General features: G+C 43.1%; 1 protein-coding gene across 1 annotated transcript; it reads right to left on the bottom strand.

Moving 5' to 3' along the window:
* Positions 1-207: 207 nt before the first annotated feature.
* Positions 208-21,791, bottom strand: OLFM4 (olfactomedin 4). Its single transcript, XM_030762457.2, has 5 exons — positions 21,500-21,791; positions 16,462-16,614; positions 10,226-10,438; positions 8,248-8,407; positions 208-1,886 (listed from the first exon to the last, which is right to left on the bottom strand). The coding sequence occupies exons 1-5, from the start codon at positions 21,704-21,706 to the stop codon at positions 1,084-1,086; spliced, it is 1,536 nt and encodes a 511-aa protein (XP_030618317.1). The 5' UTR covers positions 21,707-21,791; the 3' UTR covers positions 208-1,083.
* Positions 21,792-22,308: the final 517 nt, after the last annotated feature.

A 22,308-nucleotide genomic window follows, 5' to 3' on the forward strand; every position in this document is an offset into this window, starting at 1 on the left:
GAAAAAATTAAAATTGTATTTTCTTACAAGTTTCAGTCTTAAAGACAAAAATTGCATGAAGCCATTGATATGACTTAATACAAGTCTAACGTATGCTCTAAGGGCTTTACTATAGAACCAGATAGGCTATCATTTTATCACGGCCGTTTGCTTTTCTTATGGTCTTAGAGCCGTGAAAGTAAAAGTTCATGATGAAACAAAAGAAAATTAGTTTTGTTTATCTTATATCTGTTCCATTAAAAACTGGTTAATTTTTTTTTTTTTTAAGTAGGAGTTTGGGGGAGGTGTGAGAGGAATTGATTGGTAAGTCTGGTTCTAATCTTCTGAGCTGCCTTTGGAATGAAGTTATGAGGTAAGAGTCTTCTACTGACTCTTATGAAGGTCAAAAGAGAAAAGAAAAACCCAAGTACCTCCTCTGCAGATCCATCTGGGACTGATTAGATAATTTAATGCCTAAAAGGACTTTTCTCCAGAAAACTCAGAGCATTTCACAGATAGAATACAAGCACACTGAACTTACTTATCTGATAGATACAAAACATCGTTCCACATGCTAGTAAGAAAAACAAAGTTGGAGATTTGGACCCTCAAGGAGCTTCAGATATTAATCTGCCTAATTAAGCCCCAGATTTCTTTCAGGTGTGGAAGAATTAACCAAGCTATGTGGAGGGGAACTGGTCCTTGAGCCCTCTCTTTTGTACAAAGAATCCCCAAAGCCATACAGAGTTCTCTTTAAGTTCCTTAATTTCCAGATGTCACCTCACCGAAGGCTTCCTTAGAACCATGATGCCCCGAGATCTCTGACAACCCGTCCACCCTGAAATGACCTTATTTCAGTTGAGAAATGCATCCCAGGAAGCAGGTGGCTTCCAAGAGAACTCATCCAATCAGGGCAATGCCCTAAGTCTCTAGTGTGGTAGAACTCTGCTCCCAAACATTACAACTAAGCAGATACACTTTTGAATCCTGAGCCCCGCCCTGCTTCCTCATCCCTCACTCCCCCACAGATACCTAAATAAGTGGAGGAGACCATTTTTTTGTCAAAAAAAAATTTTATTTCTCTCCACCCTAACACATAAAAGTTTACTGGGGTATCTGTTGGAAGACAAGATCATAATTCAGAAGGTAACCATCATTATAGACAAAAAGTTTCTGCTCGAAAGGATGGTAGTTAATACTCTGCAGTGTCTCCTTCATCTTCTGCATTGCAATGTTAAGTTTACCCTCTTTCCCTGTGCTTGTGTCATAGTAGTAGAAAATCTCTTCTGTTCTGGTGTTCAGAGTACGGGTGGCATACAGAACCCCGCACACCATGAATGTGTTAGTAACAGACGGTTTATACTGCTTGGTATGCCAAGTGTTTAGCACCTCAAGTGTGGTGTCGTTGAGTTTGCTAATCACCATGTTACCAGTGCTGGCTTCAGTTGCATAAGTCACCCACAATCCATTCTCATCCACAGCCAAGTCGATATCTTGCCAACCAACATTAGCATAAGAAAAGCGGTTATTATAGGCAGCATCAGGGAGAGTTTGAGTCAAAGCAACTGTGGCAGTGGTCAGGTTAACTTTGGCAATGTTCTGGGTGTTGTACCAGTTGACATACATGTTATTCTTATAAACTACTAAACCACCACCTTGGCCATAGTATATCCAGTTCTCTCGGGCATTTGTGTACAACAGCAAATCATCCAGTGTATTGTAGATTCTGTAATATCGCAAAGTTCTCCCATCAGTATCCAAAGGTGCCACCCAGTACAGCCCTTTGCCTGGGTGCTGAGGAGAGTAATCCCGACCCCAGGCACCGTACTGATAGCTAAATCCTTTCCAGTTGAGCTGAACTATAACCGGCCTGCTGATGTTCACCACACCGCCGTGAGCACAGCTCCCTAGAGGAACAAGCAAATAAAAGGGCATTCTTAGAGAAAATGAATGACAAGATACAAACAGTTTAACATCCTAAGAACCAAAGGAATCCATAAACATTTTTCTTGTCAATGTTCAATGACAGCCGTGGTCCTGATGGAGAAGAGGCAAAACCTACTCTTGGTTTCTGTCTCAATGCAAACCCGCTGTCAGTTCTAGAGAGCACTACCTTCTATTTACATGAATGAGCTTTCAATCTGGAAAATGGGGATAATGAAACTCCCAAGAGCCATATTAAAAAGCGTTGAGGGCCCAGAAAGTGGAAAGGAGGACTTGGTGAATTTAATATATTTTCTTCTATGAGAAAGCGTTTTGCCAATATTATTTTATTTCCTTTTTCTTATAGAGAAATCAAGAAAGTAAGATCACATGAGAATGCTACCCTATTTTCATAAAGCCAGAAGTTGCTATTCACCAGGGTCAGGGAGAATTGGGATGAAGGAGAAGTCTGTCCTAGGCAAGTCTTTCTTCCCTTCACCCTCTGCCCTTCCCTGGGACCCCAAGGGCATATCCACACCAGGTACCAATGATGCCCCAAGCTACTCTCAAAAGAGGAAGTTTGTACTATGGCATTTTAAAAGCTACAGAAAGATGGTCTCCTAATGGACCTCTAAGAGGTCCTCTAATGGTGGGATTTCAGCCTTGAGAAGCCATGGAAGTTATTATAGGACAACATTGCCTGCTGTGTGCCCAAAACATAGCCAGTCACATAGATCACTTGGTGACCCATCTCACTGCACAGTTACAAGGTGGGCCTTGCTGTTCATAAGCCATAGTCTACCGTGCCACAGAATGACAGGCAAGCACTTCGTCGTTCCCATTCTGTTGCTGTCATTGTCACAATGTGTACAATCAAGTGGGACCAGACTCACCGGTCCTTGAATCTACATTCCCTGTAACACTTGGGTGCATAACTCAGTCTGGGCAATTAGGCCCTTTGCAGAGCCCTCCCTCTGAAATGCCTGCCAACCCAGATCATTTATGAGCTATAAAAAATAAAATAAAATTCCTCCAGTATTTTTACAATAGCTATCTAAAGATTTGAACACACATTTTCTGGGATCTTAACAAATACCCTTAAAAAACTGGTCATAAATTTTATTGGAATTACAGAGAAAAGTCAACTTCAGATACATTTGAGATCATCTTCCCTCATCCTTTAAATGCTTGGAGGGAATCAGGGAGCCATGGAGAGTGCGTGAGGTGGGCTTGGGCCAGAAGCAGAGCTCCAAAGAATTGCCCGAGATTAACATTGTGGGGAGCAAGGGGGTGCAAAGCATTTGCCTCTGAGTCCCTGCCTCTGACACATATGGAAAGACCCATTCCTTTCCTTGCTAAATGCCTCCCCTTTCTCCCCTCCTCATTCAAGGACTGTTCAGAGATGAAACCATCACTAGAAATCCTGCTTTTATTTTTCCAATCTGTTGGGGCTTTTTGGTCCTGGAATTAAATACGTGCTCCTTAAATGCTCTCATAAATCCGCAGTTGGTGGGAAAGCCAGCCAGCCATACAACAGGTAGAGAAATGAAACCACTCTGTACCCAACCTCAAATAATTTTGCATATCATTAAGCAGAACACAGTCACGGGTTTATTTTAATAATGCATGCACCATTTCATAAACAAAAAAGCAACGTGTGTTCAGCCAAGAGACTGCTCTCCTCTAAAGAAATAATAAAATTATAAATTATTATTTCCTCTTCTAAAAGTGATCTCTCAGATGAATGCTTGTTGGCTTTTGTTTATGAAACAATGCATGAATTATTAAAATAAAGTTAGCTGTGTGTTCAGCTTAATGATAACAAAAACTGTTTGAGTTTCCATATGTTACAAACTGGATTTTCTAGTTAAAATACCTTCCCAAGAACTTATTTATTCAACTACATTGCACTCTGAGGAAATAAAAGAAAGTCACTTTTTCCTTGCAGGTTAGAAGACTTAGGCATTATTTGCTTAATTGAATCTTGCCATCCTTGAAAGGAAAGATTCCAAACCAACAGCAACAAATTACTTAAGGAAAACTTAAGATGCATATAACACATTCAAGCATTTTATCATGGGATTAAAGAAAATAAACTATTCTGTCCTAGATGTGGAAATCCTTAGATATGAAGGAACCAAAATAAACTTCTCTTAAAAATCACTACTACTACTACTACTAATGTCTCATCATTTCACAAGTTGACCAGGTGATTAAAATTTTACCTGGTATAAATATTAAAACTGTATGTCATTTAAATCTCCTTTCCTCACTCCACAACTCTAAACATCTCCCGTCCTTTTTGTTATCCTCTCTTTATCCTCTATCTCCTTTAGACCATTTTTAGAGCCCTGGCTCTCATCAAAGGAAGTGGAAATAAGAGGAAAACTAAGTATTCTTGTCCATGCTACAGATGTGGCTACAGCAGTGACAAACTGCTGACAAGGCTATGGCGGGTTTCCTCGACTCCTGGTGACAAACCGTCTTAGAAATATGAGTGAAACTGACAGCCAGCCCAGTGCCCACTGCTCATCTAGCGCAAGCAGAGACCCCATCCGCCCACCCCTTCTACACCGAGCTTCTCCCCGCCCTTTCTAATCTTGTACCCCTTCCCAGCCTGCATTTCAAGGTCTTAGAGATACTCCATTCCTTTCTTTCTTTATGCCAACTTTATCCTACCACTGGAACAACAGCCCACTGCCCAACCCTGACCCGAGAACTATGAAAAACCAACGAATCATTTTGCACTTCCTGATGGAAGAGAACACACCATAGAAATGAGAACGAAGGTACCCTTTCAGCTACTCCGCAAGCAAAAAAGCCAAGCTAATTTGGTATTAATCAGGTTGGTGACTTATTGCAACTTTCTTGTCACTCTAGGAATCACAGGTGCACCTCTCTCTCCATTACAGCATCTGTGGAGGGCAGCCTGGTACAGTGAAAACATTGCCAGATTCCAATTCAAATCCTGACTCCAGCACTTATGAACTGCGTATCCTTGAGCAAGTTACCCAACCTTCTGAGCCTCAGTTTCCTTACGTTAAAGGAAAACTGATAATACCTACTCTGCAGAATTGTGAGGAAGAGTAGACAGAAGACATATACATTTGACTCAATAAATGATAACAGTCAGCATTATAATCACATCCATGTTACAAGTGAAGGTTTACACGACTGTTTCCCCTCCAAGATAGTGGTTTCTGGAGGTTTCTGTACTTACCCTGATAACCCGAGTGCCCAGAACAGGACCAGCCACCCAGTGACACCAAATTATGTTTGTGGAAATAAAAACTGATTAAATCCCCCAAACTCACCTTACCCTTATTTATAAAACACTAGCTCTTTACCCTGGTACATAACTGCAAGTTTCCAAGAGCCTGGTATTCAATCCACTGAACGTAAGGCAGGGAACCCTCTACACCCGATAGCCCTGGTTGGCAATCTCTTCTTTGTCATGCAATTTATTAGATATTGCCATGGTATTCTGAAAATATCCTGGGAGGCCACATGGTGAGACTTTAAAATACTCTAACTTGGCTTTTTTAAAGTCTCATGGCCAGTAGCACTATTTTTTTTAAAGCTAAAGATTATATACCAGCAGAGGAAACTTAATCTTGGATCCATCAATGCCCTCTCTCACCTGGGCAAGTGAACTTTGAGCAAAGACGATAATACAATTAAAATGGTTATAATCATAAAATGATTAAGATGAAATGGTTATGTGTTACCTAACACTCTGCTCCTCTCTAGGCTTTTGACCGGTCACCCTACATCTTTCGTGGACCATTTACTGTGCACCTACTATGTGCCAGCACAGATCCTTGCACCTTTGAGCACAACAGTGATGACCCCTGGGCATTCACATCCCATTTTCCTATCTGCAGTCCTTTAGATTCAGGGGGAGAACAGAGAGAAACTGAAGTCAGTTGTTTCCAGGAAAAACAGTTAATGAGCACAAGGCCAATTATTTTAGATTAGAAAGTTCTATGAAATGAAGCAGAAAAGGATGCCATTTGCAGCAGAAGCCATATATAAAGCACATTTTATTGAACCCTAATGCTATGTACTGGCTCTCAGATCACGCTGGCCGCCGGGGTAGCGAACTGCAGCTGCCCAGAGGGCCCAAGAGAGCACAGAATTACTTTATAGCTGAAACTTGCATAGAGTGTTTTTTGTTCCGCGCAACTCTGCAGTGAAAAAAAAAGCAGACAGGCCAGATTTTAAAGTCCCATAACAGTGAGTAACTTTAATTAAAGTCTCCACAGGCTCACAACTTTGTGGTGCCTGGGGATTCTCCAATTCTGCATTATCAACCAATCCAAACAGAAAAAGAGCAAGTGAAAGAAATTGGTTTCAAAACATGACAAAAAGTCAGTTTAATATAAACATCATAAATATAATATGAACAGAGCTGGAGGAGGGCCAAGTGGCTTGGCAGGGATCCAGCTACAGCCAAGGTTGTGGGAAAGTGAGAGGAAATCTGCATCCAATTTGTTTAAACAACACAGCTGGGCTGGGCTGGCTCACAAAAGTCTAAGTGTGAGGACGTGGGGGAAAGTTCTAGAAAAAAAAAAGGCTAACAAAAATAAGAAAACAGACTCACTGTTTTCTTCCTTACATACTAAGCCATGTACTTTCTCCCCCACTGCCAGCCTTGAGTTACTGACGCCTAACCCTCGAGGTCCTGAGATGACAGGAAGCAAGGGGCCTTGCACTTCGGCCTCAGCTCTGTCACCAGCTGCCTATGTGGCCTCAGGAAAAGCAGTATCCTCACCACTAAGTCCCCTCCTCTGAGACATGACAGCCCTGAATGTTCTTTCCTGCTCTAAAATGTCCTCATTCCAAGGGATGCACAGAAAACTGTGGCATAAAAAGCTATTTCATGAGGACAATTTGTTGAGGTTTAAAAAGAGGGAGAAAGAAAAAAGGACAAGAGGGATAGAGGAAGGAAAGAAAGACTTGCTCAGGTAGTATCAGGAGTGGTCGCTGCTTGATTCCTGCCCTCAGGGAGCCCTCTGTGGCCCAGCAGAATGAGCTCTCGTTTCCAATGACGACGTTGACACCTTTGATCCCAGACCACATTTAGCCTGGTTTGTTACAGAGGACAGAGCATGGCCTTTGTCCCAAACCTCCTCTGCATGTCATACTGTGACAGATTCCCAACTGCAGAAGGAGGGAAGGTAGGGCTCTGAACAACACCAAGAGGCTTATAACTGTGGCAGTATTCAATTAAAGCCTTAAAGAAACCAGCGACACTGACAAGGATCCAGAAACGCATGGCCCAAAAGGAATCAGGTTGTGACAATAGGAATGAATGAAAATAACAAGAGCTGTATGATTTCATTAACAGATACTGTCCCCATTCAGGCTGAGATGCTCAGGATGTGCAAAGAGAGCTTCCCTATGACCCTGGCTCCAGGGCTGGACCCTGCAGCTTTAGTTCTCCTGGAGGGATGTGCCGGAACACACACGGATCTAGCACTGCTTTTGTTTGCAGCAAGATATTCACTTCAATTATCCTCATTAACAACAAATACAATCGCCAGTGTATAAATGCCGATCACAGAGCTCTGAGTTTCCCAAGACTTGTTTTATGAATCCTCACAGCAACGCTGCCACGTAGGTATTACTGTTTTCCCGTTTTACCAAGGAGGAGATTAAGAACCTTTCTGCTGTGGCTACATAGCTGGAAAGTTCAGGCCTTTGGGTTCACAATGCCATGCCCCTGACCCCTACACTCCACCAGTCCATTCAAGGAGGTATTTATGAGCACCCACCTCTATGCTACACTTAACCCCCTCCAAGGATGATTCCTTAGAGAGGAACACGCCGTCTTTGCCCTGCAAGAACTCACAGTCCAGGAGGGACGGCAGGACACACCCTCACGTACTGGACATGTGGAGCCATCCGTTAAATTCTCACTGAATCCTGGGAGGCACTCCACAGCACGTGCATTTAAGGAAAGCAGGAAGGAGAAATAAAGAGGTGGACGGAAGGAGGGAAGGAAGGAAGGAGGGATGGAGGATTCAAGGCGTAACCCAGCTCATCACATAAATGAGCCAATCAGCCCTTACAATCCACAGGACAGCCCGGAGGGGAAGCCAAGCGGATTGCAGAGGCTTTCCCCGGGCCCCTGATAACCAGACAATCACCGTAGAGACATTTCTTCTGTGCGCTCCAGGACATGACAGTATGTAGAGCTCTGGTAGATGAGATTTAAAAGCAGGGAAGAGTAAACTCAGAGCCACAAAAATCCCGTCCTTCCTTCACCTCCACAATCCCAGAGCCCTTCCCCACCCAACCCTTAGCTCCTAATGGGGCCTGGTAAAAATGGGACCCCCTTACCTGGTGCAGGGGGAGGGGGTAGGGCAGGAAGGTTTCCGACTTTAGAGTCCTCACATTCCTTGAGTTTGTTCTTCAGAGCCACGATTTGTCGGCGAATGGCAAGGACATTGTTTTTGTCTAGCGTCTCAAGCTTCTCCACCAGGAGAGTCATATTCCTTATCTAAGGAAATCAAAATTCAGAGTGACTTTATATTACTGCGCAATTTCCTTCATAAACATTCAGGGCTGAATATGTCACTTAGGGAAACATTGCCAGAGAATACACCTGAGATTCTTCTGACTGGTTTCATTTGGAAGAATACATTTCATGGTTTAGCGTGAATGCCTGTCAGATTGCAGGCCGATGTGCGTGACAAGAAGAAAATGGCAAAGATTTTAACAGCTTTAATAACAGAGAACAGGCTCCGTCTAAGTATCCACAAGTGTCCATTAAAGTTCATCTCTAATAACCTTCCCTTATAAACTCGTGTTTACTCATGTCATACTATAATTAAGTTTCTAATGAATGCTGAGGGCCAGAGAAAACCTAAATTCTAAAATACAGAACTGGAATTCTCAATGATAGCCCATGTCATGACTGTGCTAGTAAATTCTCATTGATATAAATTACCCAAGCAAAAAATCTACAAACAATAAATGTTGGAGAGGGTGTGGAGAAAAGGGAAGCCTCTTGCACTGTTGGTGGGAATGTAAATTGATACAGCCACTATGGAGAACAGTATGGAGGTTCATTAAAAACTAAAAATAGAGCTACCATACGACCTAGCAATCCCACTACTGGGGATATACCCTGAGAAACAATTCAAAAAAGAGTCATGTACCACAATGTTCATTGCAGCTCTATTTACAATAGCCAGGACATGGAAGCAACCTAATGTCCATTGACAGATGAATGGATAAAGAAGATGTGGCACATATATACAATGGAATATTACTCAGCCATAAAAAGAAATGAAACTGAGTTATTTGTAGTGAGGTGGATGGACCTAGAGTCTATCATACAGAGTGAAGTAAGTCAGAAAGAGAAAAACAAAAACTGTATGCTAACACATATATATGGAATCTTAAAAAAAAACAAAAAGGTTCTGAAGAACCTAGGGGCAGGACAGGAATAAAGACACAGCCGTAGAGAATGGACTTGAGGACACAGGGAGGGGGAAGGGTAAGCTGGGACGAAGTGAGATAGTGGCATGGACATATATACACTACCAAATGTAAAATAGATAGCTAGTGGGAAGCAGCCGCATAGCACAGGGAGATCAGATCGGTGCTTTGTGACCACCTAGAGGGGTGGGATAGGGAGGGTGGGAGGGAGATGCAAGAGGGAGGGGATATGGGGATATGTGTATATGTATAGCTGATTCACTTTGTTATAAGGCAGAAAGTAACACACCATTGTAAAGCAATTGCACTCCAATAAAGATGTTAAAAAAATAAAAAATAAATTACCCAAGCATAACATTAATGGGATAGTGTTTATCCATAGAGCTTAAAAGGCTTCACAAAACATCCTCACAAGAAACTCCTTTAAAGAGGCTTGTGGAGTATGTAGAGAAGCATTCCAAGAGGGATCAGGGCTGTGTGATCATTCAAAAGGAGAAACAGACCTAGCAAATCCAAAACTGTGGTCTTCCAGTCCCATGAGGATAAATCCAGAACAGAGAAGACCCCTTGATCTAGCTTGGCCATGGAGTTGTTCACACTTATGTCATCTCCTTTCTAGAGACACTGAAAGGCCATTTGGTTTTGGGGCAGGACTCTGATCACTAGACAACACCTACTCCTCAATCAGCATGTTCCCAATGTGTGTAATTTACTGTTCAAAGCCAGGTGTCCATCCAAAACAGAACATGGGCCTTGCCAGGCGGTCATGAGAGAGTACAGCATTAGACATCAGAAGAGGGACTCCGATCCTGGTCCTAGCACTTGCTCACTGAAGAGACATTATTAATGCACAAGAAGTGATTTCATTCCTTACCTCCACTTCCAGCTGGTCAACAATCACTGAGCTTCCAACAAAACCGACCTTCAGCTGTTTGATCAGTTTCTCCATCTCCCTCACTTCTACCTTGATCAGCTCAAAGTCCAGTTCGGTGTAAGAAATGGTATCTTTTTCCATGATCTCTATTCGGACGGTTAGGTTTGAGAGTTTCTTTTCATACACGCTGATCAATTGCACATACTCCTTCACCTAGAGGGGAATCAAACAGCTCAAGTCAGTTTTCAGAGCGATGTCATCCAGCTTTCCTCCACTAACCAAGTCCTTGGGGACTATTTGATTGCCTTCGATCTTTTTTAATTAAAGAAATTGATCAAAAATATATTTACCTAAATATTTTTAAAAATCTATCCAAATGCAAAGAATTCATTATTACAGTGGGGGAGAGGGCGGATTTTGCACTTGCCTAGACTAAAAATAATTGTGCTGCAGAATCATCATTCACAAGTACATTTTAATCTCCATTTTAATGTTTGAAGATACTAGCACCCCAAACTAAACTCGTTTGAATCAGTCTTTTGCCCGCCCTCCTCCGCTTAGCACACATGCTCTAAATCAGGGTTTCCCAACCTCAGCACTATTTACATTTGGGAATAGATTGTTCTTTCTTGTGGGGGGGCTTTTTTGTGTAGTATAGGATGTTTAGCAGCATCCCTGGCCTCTAGATGCCAATAGCACCTACCCACCCCCCAGCTGTGACAACCAAGAATGCCCCAGACATTGCTAAATGTCCCCCAGGGGCAAAATCACCACCATCATCCCCTTCGCTCCATTTAGAAACACCGCTCTAAATCTAAGTATTTTCTAGAAGAGGGAGAAATGCTCTGAGAAGAATTCCTTTGTTGATCACCAAATGCAATGAGTTTTGAGCCCCTCTGCCTTCTATAGAGTGACATAAAGACTCAACTTACAAATTATGGTTTTCTCCAGATATATGCCCAGGAGTGGGATTGCTGGGTCATATGGTAGCTCTATTTTTAGTTTTTAAAGAAACCTCCATACTGTTCTCCATAGTGTCTGTACCAATTTACATTCCCACCAACAGTGCAAGAGGGTTCCCTTTTCTCCACACCCTCTCCAGCATTTAGTATTTGTAGACCTTTTGATGATGGTCATTCTGACCCATGCGAGGTATTGTAGCTTTGATTTGCATTTCACTAATAATTAGCAATGTTGAGCATCTTTTCATGTGCTTTTTGGCCATCTGATATCTTCTCTGGTGAAATGTCTATTTAGTAACTAACAAGAACATACTGTACAGCACAGGGAACTATTTTGAAATAACCTATAAGGGAAAAGAATCTTAAAAAAATACATATATATATATGTGTATGTGTATAACTGAATCACTTTGCTGTACACCTGAAACTAACACAACATTGTAAATCAACAACTATACTTCAATTTAAAAAAAAGATCCAACTGACTCCACAATATGTGAGGGTATGTGCAACTGTAAAGTGCACATTTCATTAATTGCACCCACATATTTATTCCAAGTTTATTCCAAGAACTGATTATTGCAATCAGACCTTTAAATTACACATTTGTTGCATATTTTTGAATGTCTGATCATTAAGTTAAAATACTTCCAAAAACTCCCATGGTGATTAATGTATAATTGGAATCTCCAAATGGATATTTCAATAAACACAGTTGGTGGTTCTTTCCGTATCTGATCTCTAAAAGAAATGCCATGGCTTTTTTAAGGACCTGCTCATTAAAAGTTGCCGGTTCTATATTCTTTTTAAAAATTTGAAGAGAAGTAATACTTTTCCCCCAAACTTCACTAATGTCAAGAAGCTGATCCACAGGGCCTGGATGAATCCAGAGCCAGATGTCAGCCTCTAATCTTTCTAATACGAAAAGCAGCCCTAACTTCTGTCCTTTTAGCCCTTCCACTTAACTCCACTGTACAAATTAGACACATAGGCCATGAACCTAAAGGGCTAGGGCTTCAGGCAAAGAGGATTTTAAGGAAAGTTGAAAACGCAGCCCTTGGCACTGCTCGTGTATCTCCTTCGGTAACTGATGCTCATTGCCATCAGATGAGGCTGATAAGGCTGGTGACATTTTGGTGGATAAGGAAGTTAAAAAAAAAATATATATATATATATATACCTAGCAAGTCCCACTCAAAAGTACAAACACATATATAAGGTAGCCAGGTTTCAATTCCTCCAAAAATCAGGCATAAGACATTGGCTGTGAGAAAAAAAATAACAATAATGGAGTGCCAACCGATGGCAGAAATGGAAGTTTGCGAAATGAATATTCTTGGCATTTGGTCTTGCCAGCTCTTGGAACGAATGGAACACCCTCAGCTTTCCTGGCACATTTTGGTGGCATATCACAGCTGTTGTTCTATAAAAAATAAGTGGTTCGACTGTCATTTCTGCTAAATAAAATGTGGGTCTCCCAGATTCTCACTACAAACCTCAGAGAATGTATGGTGGGCCTGCCCTGGTTCTGCCCCAAAGTAAAGGGTCTCTACAGATCTGTTTGGGGAAAATCTTGAGGTTCCTTCAAGAACTGGACTTGACTGGAATGTCAAGAATAGCTCCGGGATGTTCAGGAAAATTGGAATCGTCCATGGAGTTACAGAAGGCAGGAGAGAATTTGAGAATGCGCCAGAAAGACTTCGTGGTGTGAATGTTACTAATTTAAATAGATTGTGAGTCTAAACTCTTCACGTGTACGGATCTCTAGTGTTGAGATGGAATGGACAATTCTGGAAACATCCCAACTCTCCCTGGGAGGGGCAGCCTCAGCAGAGGCGCCCAGTTTACCCGGGGATGTGTAGCAAGAATATGCGTCCAGCCCTACAGGGACACTTCCCTGTGTCAACATTTTTCATGTAAAGCTCCCCATCACTACAAGTTTGAGCTTTAGACGACTCATCTATACTTGCCCTCAAACCCTCAGCCCTTCATTCAGAGCTCCCATTCTTCTGTTTGTTATGCACGTATCATGTCATTGATGGGTTCTAAGCATCAAAGTCTCTTTGGAGGGCTGTTGCTCTATACAGTCAATGTGGTCTTGTAATAGATAAGGATGCAGCCCAGGTGGCTATTAAGCTAAAGAATTAGTTGGCTTGTGTTTCTGCCAGTTCCTCAAAACCTGTGATCGTCACCATAGCTAGATTAATTGAAATAAATAAAGGTACTTTGCCACATACTGTCATTTTAATATATATTTTTAACAACAAGATTAATTGAGCTTGAATTGGCCGTCAAGACGTATGAAGCACTTTGCAGCTAGATCCACCTAAGCTCAAATCTGGCTTCAGTACTTCGTGGACAAATCACTTAATTTCTCTAAGCCTTCATTTCCTCCTATAAATCGGAGGTAACGGTAACAAGCTCATAAGATGATTGTAAACTCTAGAGATAATGTATATTAAGTGCCTGGTGTAATGGATGCCCTATAAATTACAGCAATTATTAGACAGTGATTTCAGGTTTTTTTCAATCTGACCTTTTAATTTATTATATTTCACTGCACAAAACGTGGCTCAGTAGACGTTGTTTGTTTATGCGTTGCCTAAATGTCTCCCAGGCTGCCTCAACCCTCTCATGCATGAGGGACTATTAGCAAAAGTGTCATATTAAATAACTTGCCCCAAAGACCATAACCCTCTAGAGAAAAAAAAATTCTGAGCCGCCTTCTGAGTTGTCTCCTTTCTAAGTACAGTCACACAGGGACATCTCATAACAACAGAAAAGTATAAAATGCTATCAGTATCTTATGCAGAGGCCGTCCCTGTCTTCTCCATGTCCTGACAGATAATGAATCAATGTAAGACAGTCCAAATCCTTTTCTACTGGCCCGCCCAAACGGGCGTTCCCCCAGGCCTCTAGATAAATGGTGATTTCCAAGGCAACCTAGGGACAGCTATAATAATTCACCTGGAAACTCAAAAGCCCTCAGCTGAAGAGATAATTTTGGATGGAAGGCATTACTGACCTGGTGCATCTCTTCTTAGAGCATGATAACCGCACGGCAGAGAGGAAAGAATGATTGAAAGAGAATGATTCCGGGGCTTCCCTGGTGACTTAGTGGTTGAGAGTCCGCCTGCTGATGCAGGGGACACGGGTTCATGCCCCGGTCCGGGAAGATCCCACATGCCGCGGAGCGGCTAGGCCCGTGAGCCATGGCCACTGAGCCTGCGCGTCCGGAGCCTGTGCTCCGCAACAGGAGAGGCCACATACCTCTCTGAGAGGTCTGCGTACCACAAAAAAATAAAAAAGAAAAAAAGAAAAAAGAAAGAAAGAGAATGATTCCGAAGACCGAGATTCCTGACCTGGCTTAACCAGCCAAAAGACCTTTACATTTATGTCTCTTTACCCTTATGAGCCTCAGTTTTTGCATCCCTACAATGGGGAAAAGAACACTGGCTTATATGCCTTAAAGGGTTGCTTGAGAGTAGAACGGGAAAGCGCAGAGGGAAGCTATTACTGCTATTGTTGTTACCCTCACCTGTCACACCCCGAATCCATTATGCAAATCTCAGTGGGCAGGTCAATTCCTTTCTTCGGCTTCAATCATGAATTATTTTTAGAACCAGCTACTGACACTTTCAAACTGAAAGTTTTTCCACCTACTCCACACTTCTTCCCTGCCAATTATTAGCAAGGCAGATACCACCTGCCCCCCCTTAACAAGATTGGAATGAAATGTCCCAGACTCACAAAACTCTCCCTGGAGCAGCCTGGGGTTTCAAACTGCCCTTCACATCCCTGCCAGCCAAGAAGACATGCAAATCAGTAGCTCCCACTATTTCAAAGCAAATGACTCTACCTGAAAAGATCTTTACCTAGGATTTTCCTCCACTTGTTATGTTTTTATGCATAACTTCTTATCTGTACTTGATTATGCTATGAATATTAATGACTGGAATTTATAATTTAGTTCTGTGCCTTTTCTGCTGATTAATTCAAGGACATTTTATTTCTTAAGAAGCTAGGTTCCTGGAGTCGTCAAACACATTTTCCTGGACACTCGTTTAAACTTAGAATATTTATCTACCAATTGAGGTTGAAAGCAGGGGCTCAACCTCATCAGAACTTTTGTCTTAAAAGAGAGCTAGGCTCGATGTTGAGGTAGCTGAGCTGAAATTTCTTGGGAAAACCTATTTTGAATCTTGCAGGGAAGCCAGAGCTCCTTGTAAATTAATGGAATGGTATTAAATAACGCATAATGTGATGATAGCCTAGCTTGGACTTCACCTGTACAGAAGATGGAAGTTCTTTTGGTTGATTTTTAACTTGGCTAAAAAGGTTAAAGGGGTCAAAACTGGAATGTCAAGTTCATTGCTCCGACCAGCTCAGAGAAGGGCTAACCCCATGAGATGACTTCCTCTGGCTGGAGAAAGCAGTAATCAGGGGGTCAAGTGGAGGTTTTTATCAAGGCTGAGCCACCTACTAGTCTCATTTCAAATTCCCAGGGAAGCCTTCGGTTTGGGGCTAATGCTGGATGCATCTGATGTAATGTCCCTGCTGAGACAATAGAGGCTAACCCCAAGAAAGAGAGAGAGGGAGAGAAGAAAGAGAGTGAATTGAGAAGAGAAAATAGGAGGAAGAGAGAGGAAAAGAGGGAGGAAGGAAGGAAGATGAGAGGGAGATTTGTGGGAGGGGTGGAGGAGAAGGAAGGGGAAGGACCAAAAGCAAGAGAAGACCAAAAAAAGTAAAAAACGGAAACAAAATAAGAAGGAAAAGGGAAAGGAAGGACTGAGGCAAGAGGAGAAATAGAAATGAAGGAAAGGAGGAATGGAATAGAATAGGCTGAAAAAAATGCAAGGGCAGGAAGATAGAACATAAAGAGGACAGAGGAGAGGAAAGAAAAGAAGGCAAAGCTGGAGGAATGACCAAGAAGAAGACCAAAAGGAAGAAACCACAAAACCAAATACAGATTTCAGAGTTGAAATTTACAGGGAGAACTCAGGCTTCTTTCCAGCTGCACACACACCATGATATTGAAGCGAGTTTATCCTGTGGCGTGACTCATCTCCATCCCATCTTCTCCCTGTGCTCTCACTCTTCCTGCTATAAAGAACTCCATAGGTTGCTGTGAAATAAATGCTAAAGCTTCCATTAGATGCAACTGTGCTCTTTGATACAGTGAAGAAAGGCTGCTTATAAAGTCCTGAATAAAAAGTATTTTGTTTGTTCTTAACAAGATATTGTTGGAAGAGGAAAAAAGAATAAAATACTTACTTTAGAAAACTCTTTCTCGAACTTCTGGGAGATAGTTTGAGCTATGATTTCCAAGCGTTCCACTCTCTCCACAGGAAAGGTGGTGTCTGGCAAGATAACAGAGCACTGGCAGGTCCCACGGTCATCCTTGGAGCCGGTGAAGTTGGGAAACGACTGTAAATAAAAATAAGTTCAACATCAGTAATAAGCCGGGAAATGAGCCTTTGGCAAGGGAAGTGACAGAAACTGGCTTGTCAAAAGAGTGCTCAGAGGCAAGCGAGTGGAGTTCAATACATAAATGAATGGAATCATAGAAACACCCCAAAGCTGCTGCCATGTCTCCCAAGTGTAGCTCAGTGTTCAGTCACCTCTCCACCTGTTAAGCAAACCATATCATTCTCCTTTCTGGAAGAGTCTTTAAGGAAACTACTACTGTCCCCATGTAAGGAAAAAGAAATAAAGAAGTGATGAGAAGACTTCCCTGTTGGCGCAGTGGTTAAGAACCTGCCTGCCAATGCAGGGGACACGGGTTCGAACCCTGGTCCAGGAAGATCCCACATGCCACGGAGCAACTAAGCCCGTGTGCCACAACTACTAAGCCTGTGCTCTGGAGACTGCGAGCCACAACTACTGAGCCCACATGCCGCAACTACTGAAGCCTGCGTGTCTAGAGTCCGTGCTCCGCAACAAGAGAAGCCACCGCAATGAGAAGCCCACGCACCGCCACGAAGAGTAGCCCCGTTCGCCACAACTAGAGAAAGCCTGCGTGCAGCAACAAAGACCCAACGCAGCCCAAAAATATAAATAAATAAATTTATTTAAAAAAAAAAAGAAGACGCGATGAAAGTCCTAAGTTGGCAATTCTACCACTTACTGGACCTGAATTCTCTTTAAGTCTCTGTTTCCTTATCTGTCAAATAGATATAACCTGCTTCACAGGGTTGTTCCCAAGAGGAACAAAGTAATGTAAACCAAGTCCCTGGCACATGGTAAGTGATCAGTAAATGTCATTCTCCTTTTCCACACGTCTACCCCAGCCCTAACCCGATGCCTTTCAGGAAAGTGAGAAAAACATCAAGGATGTGGGTTACAGTGAAGCTATGCAATGCAAATTCACATCTTCTCTTCACCTGGGAAAGTGTATAATTAACATCCTTCAAAATGGCAACAAACCAGCCATTTGTTAAAAACTGAGCAATGTATGAGTTTGAAGATTTTGTGCAAATTCTTTTTAAGTTTTCCAGCTTATCACTTGCAGAAAAGTCATTTTTAAATATTTGATGTTTCTTTAATATATTCAGGCTCCCACTTTGGTGCCACTGAATATTTTAAAATGACAGGTTTGAAAGATCCTGTTTTTCTTTTGTCCCTTTTGAGCTTCCCCAAGGGGATCCCGGCACAATTAACATTTTTTTATTACTACAATTGCCTTACAGAGTAACTCTTGGCAGCCGACTGAATGCCTTTCAATGATCTTCTCTGACGGCCAGCCCAAAACTCACCTGTGGAACATCAGCCCGGAGGGTCTCTTTCTGAAACTACCAAGGGGAGAGCGATGGTTTTCAGAGTTTGAAGAAATGCAGGCTACACTTCTCAATATTTCAGAGGTCAGCTGGCTGTAGCTGAGGTTGTGTGCTCTGTGATTTAATGTCTACCACCTTCCCTGATTCCTGAACAAGCTGGACTTGGGTGCTTCTATAATCAAGATCTAGTCCATCGGTGACCTCTGAACCAATTAATTCAGGCTTTTGCAGCCAAATTGCTTGTTATTTTAACCTAATCTTCTATAAGATGAACAAATACACACACACACACACATATATATATTTGTACCCAAAACTCTCTATGCCACGTTAATTCTTGACATTGGCCTCAACTTTCTTTGCCAATCACACCCCACACCTGCAAAAACTGGGGAGTAAGGGGGAGGGACAAGCAGGTTTATGCTGAACACTGTGGGTGGGAGGAGGGTAAGGGAAGGGTCTTTGCCAGGGACAAATAAAGACTAGACAAGCCACACCAGGAGCCTGTCAGAGAGCAGCTTCCCTGGGAACCAGTTTTATCACTCCCACGGAAGGTAGAAAGACTCCAGCTCAAGTGTGCCAAGGCTTTTGCAGGAGGACCTGTCCATGCCATCATGGACTTTTGAAGAAATAGCTTATTTTAATAACTGTCTACCAAAAAAAACAGTCTTGCATCGCATTTTGACAAGGGGAGGTCGATTAGCTGCACAAGACAGGGTTGGACCATTCTGAGAGTTCTTGGAAAAGCTCTGTCAACTCCATAAACAGTAGAGATCATCAAGCAGTCTCTAGACAATCAACTAGAAACTACTAGCTCACAACTTTTTCATCCTGAAGTTCACCTGAAAGGCAGGCAACTAATTATGAGACCTGCTGATAGCCATTCCGCTGTCTTGTATTGCACATCTCCGTCCTGGCACAGTGGACTTCCCGCTTTCCATCCTTCTTATCATCAGCCCAGCGTGCTCAGCTGACATCCAAATGGTCCATAAGTTTGATCAGTGTTTCCCATTAGAGATATTTCTGTTCCTCGCACTCAAAGACCATGAAACTAATGGCGATGGGTCTCTTTCTGTGGCAAATGCTTAATCTCTATGTGAGTGTCACATGAGGGACGGGAGACAAAAAGAAGCACTTGTCCCCTTGGCCTTTGGAAGGGTATGTGATCCCCCTGTGGACCCCACAGACACCTTACACTGATCAGTTCTCACTCAGCCTGTGTTCAATTCACATTTACTGGTGTCTACAGCTTGCCAGGCTCTGGTCTGGAGCCGGACAAATAAGAGACAAATAAGACCCACTTCCGGCCCAGTGAATGAGGCCCCTTGTCATTATGAAAGCTTTAGTGTCTTTTTCCTCAACAAGCCCTTTAGCCTGATGACAAAAGCATGTGACTCGAGGTTGTGACTCTTGCCAGTTGCTGTGTGAGGCGAAGCACTGAGGCTTTTCTTGCCTGTGAGTTGAGGACCGTGATAGCAGCTCCCCTCTTTGGAGGGCGACACCTGAGGCTGGCGGAGTGCTCTGAGCACTCCAGCGAAGGTGCGACTCACATTTGGGATCTCAGGTTGCAATTGGTTCTAATTAGCAGCCAAGTCTAAGTGCCTGTAAAGATGCAAGGCATAAAATAATGGTACTCAACATTTTCAAAGTACAGAAAATGATATGTTTGGAACTTGCTCAATGACAGTTATAAAGGGGTTTTCCACCACTTTCCAAAGAGCTCATCAAGCAGTCCTAGAAAACTGGGTTTATAGCGGAAGTGACACCTAGCCTGCCATAAAAAAGAAGTTGGAGTCGTGATATTAACTCACCAGAGGGAGATAAGTAAACCAGGAAGGAAATTAAAAACTCTAAGTATAATTTAACTACCATTCCTTATCTACTTTTAAACATTTATCTTCTTACCAAACAACAGACGCTTTGAGTTTCTCTGTTTCTTGACCTATATTTTCTTTTCTATTATGTTAGCTGATCACCTTACCTAAAAGCCGGTTTCTGATTGGTGGTAAAACCTCACAATATACTATTAATTTTCATTTTAATTTTTTTTAAATGCTAACCAGTTCTCATTGTCCCCAGAAGTCATTTAGTATCATGGAATAAAATGATATGTCTCATTTCTGGCTACAAAGAATCTTGGTGCATATTCATGATTCCCAAACCATTCCCTTCTTCAAAATAAGCACTTTAAATCTATACTCCATGAAAATATAGAAGGCTGCATGGAGAGAGATGGTGAAGAGCATGAACAACTAAGTTTGAGCTGTATCACTGGCTAGTTTATTGACTTTAAGCCAATGATTTCATCTCACTAAGCCTCAGTTTTCACATCTCTAAAATGGGACAATTAATTGTACTTACCTCTGAGGTTAAATAAGATAATATATATTATGCACTTAACGTAGTCCTGACATTTATAAGGCACTCAGTAAACATTGTTACTGCCATTTCTGAGCCCTATCCAAACCATTTCATTTCATAATTGACAAATTTTCATTGCCTTTGAGGTTCTGATGGTGAAAGGAAAACAAAAGTCTTTTCCTCCTCTTTTTCCATTGGCCCTTCCATTCAGATGATCCTATAAACAGTGACCTGACCTGTGAGTAAAGATCATAGAAGTACAGAGGACAGCCTCGGGGGGAGTTAAGACTCCCCCACCCCAAATCACACCTTAGCAAGGAAAGCCTAGGTTTTTCAGAGCAGGACTCCTACAGAGAAGCCCGGAGCTGATGGAGGGAGGAGCTGCTCCCTGTGCCCTAACTTCTCACCCCTCTGTGCCTATTTCCCTTTCTTCAAAGGAGATCCAAAGAGGGCTCATCCCCTAAAGAACGAGGCTCACTGCACGTTGTAGAGATGTGGGCTAGCTGGACCAGTCCCTTTCTAGTGCATGCTTTGTTTTTCATTTGTTTGTTTGTCTTGTTTGTTGCTACTGCTATCGTCATTTTGAACTGGAAGTGGCTCTTAAGATCCCTTATAAGAAAGACTGAAAAGAGCTAACACTCCTCCAGGGAACTATGCATGTGTAACAGCACTTTCCCAAAGACCAGGGATTCCTCCTCTTCCTTCTGTCACCCATCTCCCTTACAAACAGGCTCAGAGAAACTCTCAGGTCTCCAACCAAAGCACTGTGGGTCCCTGATAGCCGCAAATCAATTAGACACACTTTTCTGGAGCTTCTACTGGCAGGGCTCATTCCCTAACAGCTGGTATCTGGGAGAGAACCCAGGCATCTTCATTTTTCTTAGTCCCCTCCGCCCCGCCCCGATTCTAAGGTGCAGCCACGTTTGAGAACCTCTTGAAAGCTTAGATTCTTTCCCTAAAGCCCCCAGCCGGAGAACCGAAAGGCTGTCTCTCCTGCTAACAATTTAATTATTTTACCCAGGTTTTAATTCATTTTCAGGGCACCTACAATTAACAAAGGGAGTCGTAACTCTGCTCCAGTGTTCAGGCCTAGCCATCCGTGAAATTATATTCAGTTCCCCAAAAAGCCAGAGGAAGGGAAGGAACGCAGCTATCAGACTCCGGGGCATCCTCACCTGGGACTCGGAGCCGGGGGTGGACCAGCCAGAGCCAGAGGCGGAGGTGGAGCTGAAGTCAGAGGTGAGGAAGGAGGTGGAGGCGGTGATGGTGGGGAAGTCGGTAGAGATGGCGTCGGTAGAGATGGCGGCGATCCCCCAGACACTCGCAGTATCTGAGTGGAGGAGGCACAGAAGCGCCAGCAGGCAGGGGAGGCCCGGCTTCATCCTGCGCTCTAGGCTGGAGCCACTAGCTACTGCAGGAGCTCCAGGGCTTCTTATAGTGCCCAGTGGGGATTTCCCCCCGGGCCAGTGTGCAGGGAAAGAGGAAGCTGCCAGAGAGCACGTGACCACCAGGAAGGTGAGGACAGCCGGGAACTTGCGTCACCTGCACATCGGGTCCTGAGCCCCACTCTGCCAGCTGCCCTTGAATCTGGGTCTCTCCTACCAAATCTTAGCTCAAATGCGCTTTTGCAAGCCCAATATCTGGTTTCCGACTTGACGCTTCCTTGAAACAGATGGGATGAAAGTAGTCTTCGTGGATGAAAAGAGCTTGGGGACCCCAGGAAGGAAAAGTAAGCCTCAATCTTTTGCCCAGAAGCCATCTCTGTTTGTCCCCTGACCCCCGTTGTCCTGAATGCGGCTTTCCAGGGAAAGCTAGGGAACTCCATCTAGAGACTGTGACTCTCCCCAGGGGATTCCCTCTTCACTGGCTACTGCCCAGGCTGTCTCTGACTGCTCCCTTGCAGTGTCTGCTTCCACACAGAGTTCTCTCAACAGCCTCACTCAGAAGGAGACACCAGCCATGTGTCTGCCCTGAGACTTCAGTC

The sequence above is a fragment of the Delphinapterus leucas genome, chromosome 18 (genome assembly GCF_059928025.1).
Source record: "Delphinapterus leucas isolate spDelLeu-1000000601 "Yukka" chromosome 18, BTC_Dleu_Yukka2, whole genome shotgun sequence".
Classification (NCBI taxonomy): domain Eukaryota; kingdom Metazoa; phylum Chordata; class Mammalia; order Artiodactyla; family Monodontidae; genus Delphinapterus; species Delphinapterus leucas.

Bases quoted from the DNA above. Each gene is read 5' to 3' on its own strand.
- OLFM4 (XM_030762457.2), bottom strand. From the start codon at position 21,706: ATGAAGCCGGGCCTCCCCTGCCTGCTGGCGCTTCTGTGCCTCCTCCAC. The intron at 8,408-10,225 runs GTAAGGAATGAA...TGATTTCCTTAG, and splicing joins TTGACCAGCTGGAAGTGGAG to ATAAGGAATATGACTCTCCT. The intron at 1,887-8,247 runs GTAAGGGGGTCC...TTGTTCCTCTAG, and splicing joins ACCCCCTCCCCCTGCACCAG to GGAGCTGTGCTCACGGCGGT.